This window comes from Thalassophryne amazonica, chromosome 8 (assembly GCF_902500255.1).
Source record: "Thalassophryne amazonica chromosome 8, fThaAma1.1, whole genome shotgun sequence".
Taxonomy (NCBI): Eukaryota; Metazoa; Chordata; class Actinopteri; order Batrachoidiformes; family Batrachoididae; genus Thalassophryne; species Thalassophryne amazonica.
This window is the reverse complement of record NC_047110.1, coordinates 76827176-76842791: the sequence shown is the minus strand read 5'-3', so window position 1 is coordinate 76842791 and position 15616 is coordinate 76827176. Positions and strand designations below refer to the sequence as shown.

The following is a 15616-nucleotide window of genomic DNA, read 5'->3' as shown; positions in this document are numbered from 1 at the left end:
AATGTAGTCAAACTTTCTGCTTCACGTTAAAAGTCTGGCTGCAGCGTTTTGAACCAGTTGGAGAGCCCTAATGCTGGATTGAGGTAAAACAGAAAGTAGAACATTGCAGTAGTCCAATTAGAAAAACAAATGTATGAATCAGGGTCTCAGCATCAGCCATAGACAGGATGGGACGAATGTTCACTATATTTTGCAGGTGGACAAAAGCACTCCTCATAATATCTCTAACATGGAGGTCAAAGGACAACGTAAGATCAAAAATTACCCCAGCATTCCTCACTTTGTCAGTGTGATGTATGACGCACGAGCCTAGGCCAAGCGTTAACTGGTCAAAATGATGCAGATGTCTCACTGGACCAAGAACCATCATTTCAGTCTTGTCAGAGTTTAACAGTAGAAAGGTTGCTAGACATCCAGCTTCTCACTGATGCAATGCAATCCTCTAAGAATTTTCTGTGGATGAGATTACCAGCAGGTATCGGCATGTATAACTGAGTATCATCAGCATAGCAATGAAAGGTAATCCCAAAACGCCGCAATATGTGCCTAAGGAGTATTATATAAAGAGAGAAAAGCAGGGGGCCAAAGACAGACCCCTGTGGAAGCCCAAATTTCACGTCACTAAGGCTAGAGATAGTGTTGTCGTGTAAAACACATTGAGAATGACTGGTCATATTGTGTTGCCAGCTGATATACAGTATGGCCAGTGAATGATGGCATTTGTAATGATGTTGTGGTGATGACAATTGTACTCCGCAGCACGCTGCGGGGGAGGACCATTGTGACTGGATGTGACGTGGTCCGCTTCGAATTCACTCCCAACCACGATCAGATGGTTTCGAATGTTGTTTTGACACCGTGAGAATATTTAGAATGCAGTCAGATTGCAGTTAGTCTACTTCGACTGCTGTATGATATAATTCCACCTTGAACGCACCACGACAGTAGAGAGCATGTATTCTACATTTTGGGCTGGCCACCGCGACTGTGCCCGACAGTTTAAGACTGCTCTCAGAATGCTGTCTGATGTTTTGATTACACCTTGGCATTTACAGAATGGGGGTCGAATTTCCATTTGGACGGCATTTGGGGTCATTAAGCCTCTGGTATAATGTGATGGGGGTATTATTCTTACTGCATCTGACAGCACGTTGGGATTTGTACTGTGTTCCAACTGCATTCGGGAGCTGTTACACATGGTATGTACAGGCATCTTTCGAGGCGGGTTGGGCACACTCTGAGTATTCGAACGGCATTCTTGCACATTTCTTAATCCCTCCCAGATTTGACACGAATTGTGTTTTTTTTCCCCCATTCAGCCTGATTCGGCTTCATTCGTGCTAAGTGTGAAGGGGCCCTTAACAGGGTGTAATGTCATGTGCAGAACAGTGGTGCGGGATTTTCTCTGCCTTTTCAATCGTAAGCTGTTTATAACACGAAGTTGGGCGAGATGAGGCCGAAACCAGCCAAAAAAAAAAAATTGGCGAACCTCAAAAAATTCCAGCCGTTGTTGGTAGGGACAGATGGTCGGACAGCCCTGTACGGCTGCCATACGATCCCGCAGTGACGGTTTTGCACATGCTCATGTGCATAGGCGCACAAACACAGTGGCAACCATGTGAGAGGTGTGACACCACACCATGCTCACACAGCAGCGGAAGCAATTAAATGTTGTACAAATGTACATAATTTGGAAGAAAATGTGTAAGGACCAAATAATGAGAGCACAGAACATTATAAGAACAATGAATGTACTGTTTAAATGTAAGACAATCATGTTACTGGTAATGATGTGTAATTGATGCCTGATGACGACCGGTCTGTGTTGGAAATGAGGAATCAAATGGATTTCGTTTTGTCTGTTAAAAGATTTAATTCCTGTTATAACGAGCAAACAATATAAGAATTATCGACTTTCTGTTCCTTTATGTTCATGAACCATGGCCATAAACAAGGAATTAATGAACTGACATGAATGAATTAATGCGCTCATAACTATGAACACATCAGCCAGCTCCACGTGTCCAACTTGTCTGCCCAATCAGCATGCCAAAGGACACCGCGTCATGTGGACTACAACTCATTTTTTACTATGTCATGAGAGTATGCCAACACATGCATCGCGGTGGCGTTGCTGAGAGGTGATGCTCTTCATGGCACCATATGTGTTCTCCAGCTGTAAGTAGCGATGACACTGCTGTAAGGAAGAGTCATTTACATGGACAGCAAACAAAGCCCCTGACGTGAGGCAGAAGTCATGAAAACCAAGCAGGTTTGAATTATGGTTTGATTTAAAAAACAAACTAATTCAGGATGGTTTATTTACGAGGTCTGTTAGAAAACTATCCAACCTTTTATTTTTTTTAAAAACTATATGGATTTGAATCATGTGCGCTTGCATCAGCCAAGCTTGAACCTTCGTGCACATGCGTGCGTTTTTTCACGCCTGTCGGTTGCGTCATTTCGCCTGTGGGCAGGCTTTGAGTGAGCACTGGTCCACCCCTCTCGTCGGATTTTCATTGTCAGGAAAATGGCTGAGCGATTGGAGCAGCGCTGAATCAAATTTTTCCAGAAACTGTGAGACAGCCAGGTGGAAACCATTCGGAAGATTCAGATGGCTTTCGGTGAGGATACTCTGGGCGTCACACGATTATGGATCATTACAACCGGATTAAAGACGGCCCACAGCGGCGCAGGGTGCGCCGCGCTCCGAGCGGCTATCGACAGGCTGAAACGACCAAATCATTTCCAAAGTGAAGGCTGTGTTGATCCAGAACGTCGTCTGACTACCAGAGAAATTGTGGCGGAGGTGTACATCAGCACTTTTGCAGCACATTCCACTGTTACAGGAGATTTTGTAAGTGAAAGACGTGCGGAGGAATTCGTGCATCGGGATGGAGCCCGCTCATGACGCACAACAAAAAGCACGTACGTGTTGGAAACCATTCGGAAGATTCAGCGGCTTTCGGTGGCTTTTCAGTCGGGTGAGTATCCTAGAAATTGTGTAACAGCTGGGCATGTCACAACTTGTCCTGTGAGACTTCCAACACGGACGTGCTTTTTGTTGTGCGCCATGAGCGGCTCCATCACCGACGCACGAATTCCTCTGCATGTCTTTCATTACAAAATCTCCTGTAACAGTGGAATGTGCTGCAAAAGCCCTACCATTATTTAATGCTTCGATCTTAAATATGATCAATCTGTCTTTATTAGTTGGCTATGTACCACAGGCTTTTAAGGTGGCAGTAATTAAACCATTACTTAAAAAGCCATCACTTGACCCAGCTATCTTAGCTAATTATAGGCCAATCTCCAACCTTCCTTTTCTCTCAAAAATTCTTGAAAGGGTAGTTGTAAAACAGCTAACTGATCATCTGCAGAGGAATGGTCTATTTGAAGAGTTTCAGTCAGGTTTTAGAATCATCATAGTACAGAAACAGCATTAGTGAAGGTTACAAATGATCTTCTTATGGCCTCACACAGTGGACTCATCTCTGTGCTTGTTCTGTTAGACCTCAGTGCTGCTTCTGATACTGTTTGACCATAAAATTTTATTACAGAGATTAGAGCATGCCATAGGTATTAAAGGCACTGCGCTGCGGTGGTTTGAATCATATTTATCTAATAGATTACAATTTGTTCATGTAAAATGGGGAATCTTCTTCACAGACTAAGGTTAATTATGGCGTTCCACAAGGTTCTGTGCTGAGACCAATTTTATTCACTTTATACATGCTTCCCTTAGGCAGTATTATTAGACGGCATTGCTTAAATTTTCATTGTTATGCAGATGATACCCAGCTTTATCTATCCATGAAGCCAGAGGACCACACCAATTAGCTAAACTGCAGGATTGTCTTACAGACATAAAGACATGGATGACCTCTAATTTCCTGCTTTTTAAACTCAGATAAAACTGAAGTTATGTACTTGGCCCACAAATCTTAGAAACATGGTGTCTAACCAGATCTTACTCTGGATGGCATTACCCCCTGACCTCTAGTAATACTGTGAGACATCTTGGAGTCATTTTTGATCAGGATATGTCATTCAAAGCGCAAAACAAATATGTAGGACTGCTTTTTTGCATTTACGCAATATCTCTAAAATTAGAAGGTCTTGTCTCAGAGTGATCTGAAAAACTAATTCATGCATTATTTCCTCTAGGCTGGACTATTGTAATTCATTTTATCAGGTTGTCTAAAGTTCCCTGAAAGCCTTCAGTTAATTCAAATGCTGCAGCTAGAGTACTAACGGGACTAGAAGGAGAGAGCATATCTCACCCATATTGGCCTCTCTTCATTGGCTTCCTGTTAATTCTAGAATAGATTTAAAATTCTTTCTTCTTACTTATAAGGCTTTGAATAATCAGGTCCCATCTTATCTTAGGGACTTCATAGTACCATATCACCCCAATAGAGCGCTTCGCTCTCAGACTGCAGGCTTACTTGTAGTTCCTAGGGTTTGTAAGAGTAGAATGGGAGGCAGAGCCTTCAGCTTTCAGGCTCCTCTCCTGTGGAAACCAGTTCCCAATTCGGATCAGGGAGACAGACACCCTCTCCTACTTTTAAGATTAGGCTTAAAACTTTCCTTTTTGCTAAAGCTTATAGTTAGGGACTGGATCAGGTGACCCTGAACCATCCCTTAGTTATGCTGCTATAGACTTAGACTGCTGGGGGGTTCCCATGATGCACTGAGTGTTTCTTTCTCTTTTTGCTCTGTATGCACCACTCTGCATTTAATCATTAGTGATTGATCTCTGCTCCCCTCCACAGCATGTCTTTTTCCTGGTTCTCTCCCTCAGCCCCAACCAGTCCCAGCAGAAGACTGCCCCTCCCTGAGCCTGGTTCTGCTGGAGGTTTCTTCCTGTTAAAAGGGAGTTTTTCCTTCCCACTGTCGCCAAGTGCTTGCTCACAGGGGTCGTTTTGACCGTTGGGGTTTTTACGTAATTATTGTATGGCCTTGCCTTACAATATAAAGCGCCTTGGGGCAACTGTTTGTTGTGATTGGCGCTATATAAATAAAATTGATTGATTGATTGATTGTCTCTCACAGTTTCTGGAAACATTGATTCAGCGCTGCTCCTATCGCTCATCCATTTTCCTGACAGTAAAAATCCGACGGAGGGGTGGACCAGCGCTCACTCAAAGCTGCCCACAGGCGAATGAAGCAACCGACAGGCGTGAAAAAACTCACTCTATGCGCACGAGGTTCAAGCTGGCTGATGCAAGCGCACATGATTCAAATCCTATGTTTTTTAAAAAAATAAAAAGGTCGGTAGGTTTTCTAACCGACATCATATATTAACATTAACAGTCATTTTTATAAAGTGAAAAGTCACAAATACCTTTTCGTTTTAAAGTAATGCACTAATTCTCATTGTTTAAGCACTAAAACTCACAGATGCCCAGAGGCATTATGGGAAATTGAGCTTCCTAATCACTGGATGGTGTAAAAAAAACACAAAACACACTAGTTAACGTGTGGTTGGGTTCTTACAAATAAATCTGTATTTGTAAGTATGTTTTTTTTTTTCATTTGTAAAAATAAAGAAGAAAAAAGGCATCTGTAAAACTCAAAAATTCTGTTTAAGTCTGACTGATACAACGCACTGAATGGTGACCGTATGACAGATTGACCCAAAATGCATAGGACCACCGCCATCTACTGGATGGCAGTGTAAGTGTAAATAGCATCTAAAAAAAATTTGCCTAAAAATTAGCAAAAACTAAATTTAGCGGAAGCTACTTGGTCCGCTGATGGTTTTTCAAATTATCTGCAAAGCTAATCCGATAACAAAAAAAAGTTAGCTTTGATAATGAGCAGTTAGCGGAACTGTGCCCACCACTGTGTATGGCGACTGCTATACGAGGCAGCTCTGAACTTTCACAAGTGCATTCAATCCTCCTTTGTGCACCATTCCGCCCAATCGTGTTATGTGTTAAGGGGGCCATTAGCATTTTGCAAACATTTGCAAATGTGTTTTGTGAATCTGTGTCAAGGACCAGTTAGAATCTGATCCGAAGAGATAGGACTTTCAAAGTTTGATTACTTGGCTTTTTGGAACACTAAGCACGTATGAGCCACCTAAATTAAATTACTTGGCAATTGCGAGGCATAGCATTATATGAAACTAATTTTAAAGAGTGCATTGTTCATAACTGCCAAGGCTCATATGTGATGCACTGAGTGTTTCTCTTTTGCTCTGTATGCACCCACTCTGCATTTAATCATTAGTGATTGATCTCTGCTCCCCTCCACAGCATGGTCTTTTCCTGGTTCTCTCCCTCAGCCCCAACCAGTCCCAGCAGAAGACTGCCCCTCCCTGAGCCTGGTTCAGCTGGAGGTTTCTTCCTGTTAAAAGGGAGTTTTTCCTTCCCACTGTCGCCAAGTGCTTGCTCACAGGGGGTCGTTTTGACCGTTGGGGTTTTTACGTAATTATTGTATGGCCTTGCCTTACAATATAAAGCGCCTTGGGGCAACTGTTTGTTGTGATTTGGCGCTATATAAATAAAATTGATTGATTAAATTGATTGATTGATATGTTCATGCATCTCAAAATGTTATGCCCTTTCAATAATGTGTGCACTCAATTAGCTCATTTTGTATTGTCACTTGATTCATTTTTCCTTCAAATTTGGAGAAACTGTTTTGTTTGCCTATTTCCAGCTGTGCCCCATAAAATAGGACGAATAATCGAGGGCAGCCCTGCAGACCGCTGTGGGAAGCTGAAGGTGGGAGACCGGATCTTGGCAGTAAACGGACAGTCAATCATCAGTATGGCCCCATGCAGACATTGTCAAGCTCATTAAAGATGCTGGGCTGACCGTCACACTGCACATCATACCAGAGGAGAGTAAGTCTGTGTGAAATGAAAGTTTGAAGCTTTTGTGGGCTTGTTTGAAATCCATGTCTCTGGGGCTTAAGATGAAAACTTCTCTCCCACCTTCTGTCCGTCGCAGGTACACACTCTGGGCCCAGCTCGGAGAAGCAGAGCCCTATGACTCAGAAACACAGCCTCACACCCAGCCCAGCCCTGTAGCTCAAACCAACCAAGGAGGTGCTCAACCTGGCCAAACAGCTCCTCAGCCCGGCCAGACGGTTAATCAGACGGGGCAAGCTTCCGCTCAGCCCGGACAGACACCAGTGCAGACAAGCCAAACAGCGGCAGGAACTCCTGCACCACCAGCCTCCCAACCGGCACCGGGTGGGACCCAGCAGAGCCCAGGCACGCAACCCTCGGGCCTTCCTCCGCACCTCTACCTCCATGATGGCAGGTAAGACTGGCGTACAGGTGGGTGCAGTTCTGTAGATATATTTTCACTTTTACTCTGCAGGAAAAAATCTTTGCAAGAGCTCTCAACAACAGCAGCAGCTATCAAAGTGTGCTCATAAAGGGAGTCTGTCATCGTCTCTTACATGCCGGTAAATTCAGAAAAAAAGTTATATCCCAGCGACTGCTGCCTGTTTCCACTTGGGTGCATAACACAACTTTGTTTCCTCTGTGAGGGAAGAACCCAGTGAGAAACTAACTGTGACCATGTGCATCTTGCATTTAGAGTAACACTCCCACAGCTGTGGATTTATGTCCGGTGGGAACTTGAACGTTTTAGAAGTGAGAGCGATATTTCAGTCTTTTGATATTGAGCTGCACACAGGCACCAATCCCTGTTGTCTCATCCGTCACACAGGAGATAATCTCATGTTACTTATCTGTTAATCTAACACTCAGACATTATGTCTCTGTCGAAGAGACACTGTGGATATCTCCTGTTCCTTAAAATGAATAAGTCTGTAGTCTGGCTACTGTTCCCTCTAATTTTGTTGTATTCTCCACTTTGCAGGTCAGAGGTGAAAGCCAGACAAGATGTCAAACCAGACTTCCGCCATCCTCCATTCACCGACTACCGGCAGCCTCCAGTAGATTACCGTCATCCACCGGTAACTGATTATCGACAGCCTCCGACGCTGGACTACCGACACCCACCTGGTCTGCTGGACTTCAGACAGCACCCTGCAGCTCCACAGTTTCCTCTGGGGATCCCTGCAGACTTCAGACCGCAGGTACAGTCAGACTCAGTGTCTCATTATATAGTCACGTGAAAACCAGCGTGGAGCCAGTTTTCATTCTTTTCTGCATTAAGGTCATTCGGTTTAAGCCGTGTGCTTTGTCTCCAGGACTTTGATTACTTCACAGTGGAGCTGGAGAAAAGTGCAAAGGGTTTTGGTTTCAGTATCCGTGGTGGACGGGAATATAAGATGGACCTATTTGTCCTCCGCCTTGCTGAAGATGGTCCTGCCATACGTAATGGAAGAATGAGGGTGAGATAATGTGGATGAGATAGTGAACCTATAGGGGAACTGAGGAATTATTAGGAAACCTGTGTAGAACTTGCTTTGTTGAAGATGCATATTTGACGCAATTACAGAATAGTGCTGACAATGAGCAGAATGTTCATACTCTAAGTATATCATTTGCTGCAGTGTGACATAAGACAAAAGGTTTTCAGGTGCCCACAGCTGCTGTATGCTTCAAATGTTATTTTGTGCACCAAAATAAGGTTTCTGATTTGCAGCAGTTACTATCTAGTATACACAAGATACTATCGCCTGGGTGTGACATTAATAGATCAGCAAGTGGCCTGAGTGACCACCAGGATCCTGCAATTACCCAAGCAATTTGATAGGCCTGTCTACAGCTTATGGTTGTTGCATTTACGACAACATGGGCCAAAATACGAGGCTCACTAGTACTCAGCTGTATCTGTCTGAACCCAGTATTTTTAGATATAATTTTGTGATGACCAGATAGTCAGGTTCATAACTAATGGGACAGTGAGTTTTTGTAATTGTGTTTGTACACCAATTGGTCACTGTCCAGTGTCCACTGTCCTTCAGATTATACTTCTGGATATGCACAGGATATTTTGTAATGTGCACTACTTAATATCTGATGCACACTAAATATTAGCTATATTAGTAGGTATGTATTATATGTTATGACAGCTATATATTATATATAGATTAGGACATTGGCAATGATTTTTGCTCATGACCCTGTAGGGGGTCTACTGTGAGACAGGGAACACAAGTCAATAAATGTGTAACTGTCAGCTCAGTCTTTGGAAATGCACCATAGCAACACTACAATACTGTTGTGCAGATAAATGAACTTGTTTGGATAAATAGCGGTTGACAATAATCGCCCGTGTCCTTTCTTTGCTGCAGGTAGGGGATCAGATCATAGAGATTAATGGGGACAGCACTCGGGACATGACTCATGCCCGTGCCATTGAACTCATCAAGGCAGGAGGCAGGCGGGTCAGGCTGCTGCTAAAACGAGGCACAGGACAGGTGCCAGAATATGGTGTGTGTTTTTTGGCAAAATATTTCCAAATATCTCATTCTTTATACTCCTCCTTTCTCAGATTCTTATGAGATTCTGGTTCTTTGTATCGTTTTAGGTTTCATTCTGTGGTTTCTCAACCAGTATTTATTTTTTGTGGTTACTACAGATGCTGTATGTTGTACTCTAACAGGCATAATAACCCAAATCTCACTGTCCTCCTGCTTTTCGCTTCATGTTCTTCTCTTCTGTCATCTGAAATGAAAGATACTGATGTGAAAAACCATTTGGATCAGTCTGTAGAATAAAAACTCTAGCTTCATGCTTTAGCCTGTTATAACCCCGCTGCTTTAAAGTCTAATGATTGGTATAGGCTTCTACTTGCCTTCCTTTAGGAATGGTACCTCCCAACCTCTCCTGTTCATGAACGGTGACACACTAAGCTCCCCGTATTTCTTCCTAATGGGCCCACACTAAAGATACGGTTTGTGGAAAACTGCATGTCCTCTGTTCTGATTATTCTGTGCATGCAGGGACATGTGCATGATGGCAAGTTCATGGAAAAAACTCTGCAGGTGTGAATGTTGGGTGTAAAAGAGAGAAATATGGTTTGAAGTGACCCTGTAGATAAAACTGACTCATCCTGAATTGGGCTGTGTGAAATCAATCTGGTCCAGCACTTCTCAGGATCAGTCTGTTATACACGTACAAATATGTTGGTTTGTTTTCCAGGGGTTGAATTAATTCTAGCTCACAAATGAAGGTTTGTTTTACACATAGAGCCCTGCATTACGGCTGTGTGCAGACGCTTGCATGCAGATTTGCATGACATTCCATGAAGATGTGCAGTTGTAGTGTAAAATAGTCCCAGTGCACATGCATGTGCAACTCCCTTTGTGGCCCTGACTGTGTTTTCTTCTTCATCAGACTGTGCCCCCTCCTGGGATTCCCTTCCTGCAACCCACTCTGCCCTGCAGGAAGTGACCGTCGACCTGCATCTGAATCCATCGCTCTCATTCCATCCACTCTCAGCCCCAGCCTCCCCTCATACCGCATCCCTCTAGAGGCCGCAGTGTGCATGGCAGACAAAGCTCCACAGCTGACAGACCACAGCTCCAGCAGAGGGGCAACAGGTGGCAGGTCCACCCAGCAGAAGTGCATCAGGGGGCAGGGAATCCCTCCGGTGTCTGGAGAGGTGGACTATGGATCAGGCGGCAGACATCCTCTGGTTTTGCCTCCCAAAACTGTCCTGGGGAGATCCACAGAAATAAGAGAGAGGCAGAGAGAGACTTGCTCCCCTGCAGTGACAGAAAGGACCTGCACACACAGCCAATGAGCACAGTTTGGCCTTGGGACCCATACATGAATATAAATTTGAATGGTGCTTCTCTCAGCATTGGGGACCATGCAGAGGACATGTCAACCTCCAGCAGAGGCTGTGTCCAGAGGTCTGCTAGGTAAAGAGGATGAGGGGGCCAGGGGCCACACCGGGGCTCTGCTGCTCCTCGAAAACCATGGAAGATCCAACCACAAGGAGTACAACTGCATCTCCTGGACCCTGGAATATCCCTGGGCCTGATAAACTTGCCTGGCAACCCCTGAGGTCATGGACTTCCACAGTAAGCAGATAGAATGGATTCGAGTTAAGACTGGATCAGCATCTGGCACTCTCTCATTTCATTACTTATTCAATAATACTCCACACGTTTCACACACCGTAACGTTGTCCTGCTTTGTCCCTCCATCTTCTACAAAAGCGCATTTTATTTTCCGTTTTGTTCTGACAAAATTTCTACATACACACCACCTTAAAAAACACAAACAAACTAATAAATATCTTGGAGATTTGGACTCTCCGATGTGGCACAGGACAGTGGTGACATCACAGATGCGTCATCTGAGGGGAGTTCTGCTTTCCTCAAGAACAGCCAACCGAATCTTGCTCAGCTTGGATGAACACGACTCCTCGCAGAAGAAAAGACTGATTACTTTGCTCCATTTTCTTTGTGCAGTGAACAGTATGAAACTACAAATCTGTCAGGATGGAGGCAGTGACGATGAAACCTCCGAGCTCCCTGAGGCCAATTTAAACTAGACATGCCGTTTTAGATTGCACACGCCTACCAATATATCATATACTGTAATGTAAAGATGTGAAAAATATGTACATTTGGTAATCTCTAAAACATGCCTGTTGGTATTTTTGAGGCAGTGTTGTAGTTAGATTGTAAATGAAACAAACAGAAGATCAGGACAGTATTTTAGGTTCACCTGGGCCTCGTCTGTAATGACATATCAAAGACTGCGCAAGTCCAACCAACCCAGATCACTGACGAGGGCAGCAGTCCTGTGCATGGATATAAAACCATTATGTCACTACACAGGGAAACACGTCCTTTTAGAGATAGAACATAGAAAGCAGATCATTTGTGGAGCAAACTGCTAAGACATCAATCTGTTTTTGCATCCAATGAAACTTTGGAGTGACTGAAAAGCGTCATCTTTGTAAGAACTCGCAATCCTACGATTTTTAAGTGCGCGACTTAATCAGCTCAATAATGCAGTCATTGTGCAGAATTATGAGATGTTTTGTGTTCATTTAATGCTCAGCGGATTTTGTCCAGTCTATACTTCTCATTTTTATGCCTTTTTACTGTGCTACGTGTACCACATCACTGTGGGAGAGGGACATCGGTGTGGCGAAGACAAGGCCGATGGATTATGAAGTGGGGCAGAGTGCCTTACTCAAACTAATGCAGAGCCGTGGCCGTTATGATCAAGTTTGCTTTGAGAAGCGCCTGCAAAACCAATAATGAGAACCATGCACACATATCAGCAAACGTTTACATTCTGGAACCTGCACCAAGCTATATACAGTTATCTTGATACACTCTCAGCATATGAATACTAATGATTGCCCTTGTCCCCCCCACCCCAGTGATAAGGGAACAAAATGTAGCCTGTATCTTTACATCCTCTAAGTCATCTTTTGGACAGTAGAGCTGTGAAGGTTTGTCAGGGGAGTGCTATCAAAGTGGGCCATGATGTGTCACATCAGTCTTTCAGCATCACTTGTTCACACTGTAAAGAAGCATGTTAAGTTTGCATTGTTGCACACGCTGCCAATGTTTACTAAATGCAGTTATTTTAGAATATGGGACCTGTGGAAGTGTTGGCACTTCTGTCAGATCGCAGTTTTGTTACTGACGGTTGAGACATGCTGTAGTTCAAGAGATGACATCACCACTAGATTTTAATCTAGCATAGTCTCATTTGAGGATGGGTGATAAAGGGGTTAAATGAAACGGCATATCACGCAAAAATTGTACTTCTGGGGACAGCCCCGTTATCATTATTCACATTAAATATCTCTAAAACGTACCTACCATGACCCGTTTTCCTAGTCTTCCCTTCTCCACTGGGAACCGCTTCAGTGATTGCAGCCGAAAAAACAGTACACCATCTTTGCGTGTGGCGTGATGCTGTGTTTGTGTCGCGCACTGGCAAGGTGTCCCCGGAAGCAGTCAAATCCCGCAATATCAAGCAGGGGTTCAAATGTGACTGTGCTGCCCCATTAGCCAGATATTTGCTCTAACATAAAAAAAACAAAACAAAATATCCTCAGTGATTGTGACGGGTTCTCTCGGCACGGTAAACTGCTCCAGTCTGCATTCGTAAACTGGTTCACTGTTTAAAAAGTGCTTTTAGAAAAATCAGTGCACATGCAGACGGGTGAAAGACTTTGTGCATAAAAATAAAGTCTGCTCCTGTAACATGACAACTGACGATGTACACATTTGACATTTTGGAGCTGCACTCAATGCTAATAAATGGTATGATGACTGTGGTTCTTGTGATAAACGTGGTTGAAGGAGCATGAGGATGTCCCATTAGACAGGTAAAAATGTGTTTGCTGTGTGTTCAAATGTCAAAGCTCAGAAAAGGTGAGTGAATATGCCATCCACCCCTATTCGATCCAGGCCGTGCCCTCCCTGTGCGTGATTTTTGTATACCGAAGGGAGGAGAGAAAAAAAAAAAAAAAAAAGCTATACTGGAACCTGCAAGGATGGCACGTTCATAAACCCCTGTTCAGATCAAGTATAAACTGTGTAGTGTTGACTGTGTACTATTCACCTTGTACAGCTGTATTCCTACAAATATGGTTTACTGTATCATTGATACTGTAGTTTCAAAGACGTGAACAACTATTTTTATGAAATGCGACAGTACTGATATATTACATTTTGCTAAAAAAACGAACTTGTTTACTGAAAGATATTCTGAAATACTGTCAAATAAACTCTTGACATGGTGTAAAATATTTCTTTTTAGAGATTGTTTCAACTGTCTGAGGAGAGTGGGAACATCCTGTGCCAGAGACGATGGAAATATTAACAGTAAATCCAAGTTAGTTTGAAAGTGGATTTAAGAAATCAATCTTACAGCTACTAAAAACATTTACATGAGGACTCAAAATGTTTCTCACACAGACCCTGCACACCACATAAGCGTTCTGTGTGACCGTACCTCAGTTTTGGGTGAAACTGACCAAGCTTTTGGAATACTACATTAAGTTATAACTGCAAAAATACCTGACCAGAGCATCCATCATGGCCAAAGATCTAATCGGACTAAATAAGCAACTTAAAAATCCTGCTTTGGGTTCAGAGGTTTGTCAGCTCTTTATTACGTGGAATCATTTAATTAGTTCAAGTCTGTGTGAATTAGAGCTGTAAAAAAAAAAAAAAAGAGCTAAAGTGCAGTTTTCACATGGAAGGACACCCCACCAAAAAAGATAAATTAGTACAATGCTGCTCAGATGGATCAACACTCAGGTCTTTATCTTTAAAAAAAAATGTAACCAATGCACCCCAAACAAATCTGCACACTTTTTGAAAACAGTTGCCATGTTTAATGAACTTGTAAACATTATTCTGGCATGTCATTGCCGTCTACTGAGACGAGATATTACCACACAGTATGAACAGACTGCAAGCTGGAGGCCACCTACGATGTCAATAAACATTAGCCAATGGAATTGAGAACTTGACTTTTACGGTTTTCATGAACATCCTGAGGATCCTCCTAAAAACAAGGGGAGGGGAGGGGGAGACACACACACAAAATGAGTTATATTAAAGTACAAACTAAATTAAAACAGAGTAGATTATAGCATCATGTGTTCCTGCTGCTAAAATGTGAAAAGAACTGTTCTCCTTCTACTGTGGCTCACACTGCTTTAAGCACTGACTGAAATTTTAAAACTTAAAAAAACAAAACAAAAAACAAAACAAAAAAAAACTGCAGAGAACCTAATCCGCCTTCTTGTTCTATGTAGTGTGTCAAAAGGTGTGACATGTCTCAAAGTTAAACATTTTTATGTGGTCAGCAAAAATGCAACCATATAATACTTGTGTTGTAAGTACATTTATAGATGTTTAACTTGTAAAAAAAAAAAAAAAACAGCAACATGTAACTTGCCTATATGAATAGTGTAAATCTGATTATACTTACAAACTACTTTTTACTAATTTCATTGTAATCATTATGACTTCAACACACAATGTATATAACTTTGACACTGACAGACACTGCATGCTGTGACAATACTACTCAGGGTTGAAGATTAAAAAAAAATGGATATGACATGATAATCAATCACAACTATTAAGTATAAGGCTGTATCTTCTACCTGGCACAAAGGAGCACACAGTGCAACACAAATGTTGGGAGTTTTCGCCCAACCCATTTGGGATTAATACTGAATACAGAGTAGAATTGTACTGATCTGTGACCATGAGGGTGTTGGACTATAAATGAGGCCTGATCAGGCACAGTGCTGGTAGAGTGCCATTAAGTGGAAGGAGACTGTTTGTGCTCTTGACCAGCAAAACCTGGTCTAAAGTACACTGCAGTGTATTCCTGGTATTCACAGGGTGCAACACTGAGGCCCACTGTTGATGGCATTACACTGTCTCTAGATATGATGTTAATCTGATTACCTCATACACGTCTCCAGTGATGACACTAAAATCCGACAGATGTGATCACGCTGTCCAGCTCTCTCCACAATTTCTCTGGTTTGCATTGACCGTTTGGTAGCGCCCACGTAGCTACACACAAATTGGAAATGGTTTACATTTACACTGGTGATCCATGTGGTACCAAATTGTCACAGCATCCCTCTTGTCCAGCTCTATGATTGACAACAAGTGCATGTCTCTTTTGGATAGTACAGACTGCTGTTTACAGAAATAAATTTAAAAAGTT

General features: G+C 42.8%; 2 protein-coding genes across 2 annotated transcripts in view; one reads left to right on the top strand and one right to left on the bottom strand.

Moving 5' to 3' along the window:
- The window catches only part of LOC117515936 (membrane-associated guanylate kinase, WW and PDZ domain-containing protein 2-like), a 284466-nt gene extending 273489 nt beyond the window's left edge, over positions 1-10977 (top strand). The window contains 13 exon segments of the mRNA XM_034176729.1: positions 6670-6782; positions 6784-6856; positions 6963-7013; positions 7016-7277; positions 7845-8064; positions 8179-8322; positions 9229-9367; positions 10274-10395; positions 10398-10638; positions 10641-10756; positions 10759-10780; positions 10783-10835; positions 10837-10977. Coding sequence (XP_034032620.1) covers positions 6670-6782; positions 6784-6856; positions 6963-7013; positions 7016-7277; positions 7845-8064; positions 8179-8322; positions 9229-9367; positions 10274-10395; positions 10398-10638; positions 10641-10756; positions 10759-10780; positions 10783-10835; positions 10837-10977 — 1697 coding nt within the window.
- Positions 10978-14189: 3212 nt separating this feature from the next.
- LOC117515939 (endoplasmic reticulum-Golgi intermediate compartment protein 2-like) overlaps positions 14190-15616 on the bottom strand; it is a 56344-nt gene continuing 54917 nt past the window's right edge. The window contains exons 13-14 of the mRNA XM_034176734.1: positions 15349-15459; positions 14190-14431 (exon numbers count right to left, since the gene is read on the bottom strand). Of these exons, the coding sequence (XP_034032625.1) occupies positions 15394-15459 (66 nt within the window). The 3' untranslated portion in view covers positions 14190-14431; positions 15349-15393. The remainder of the gene's footprint in view (positions 14432-15348; positions 15460-15616) is intronic.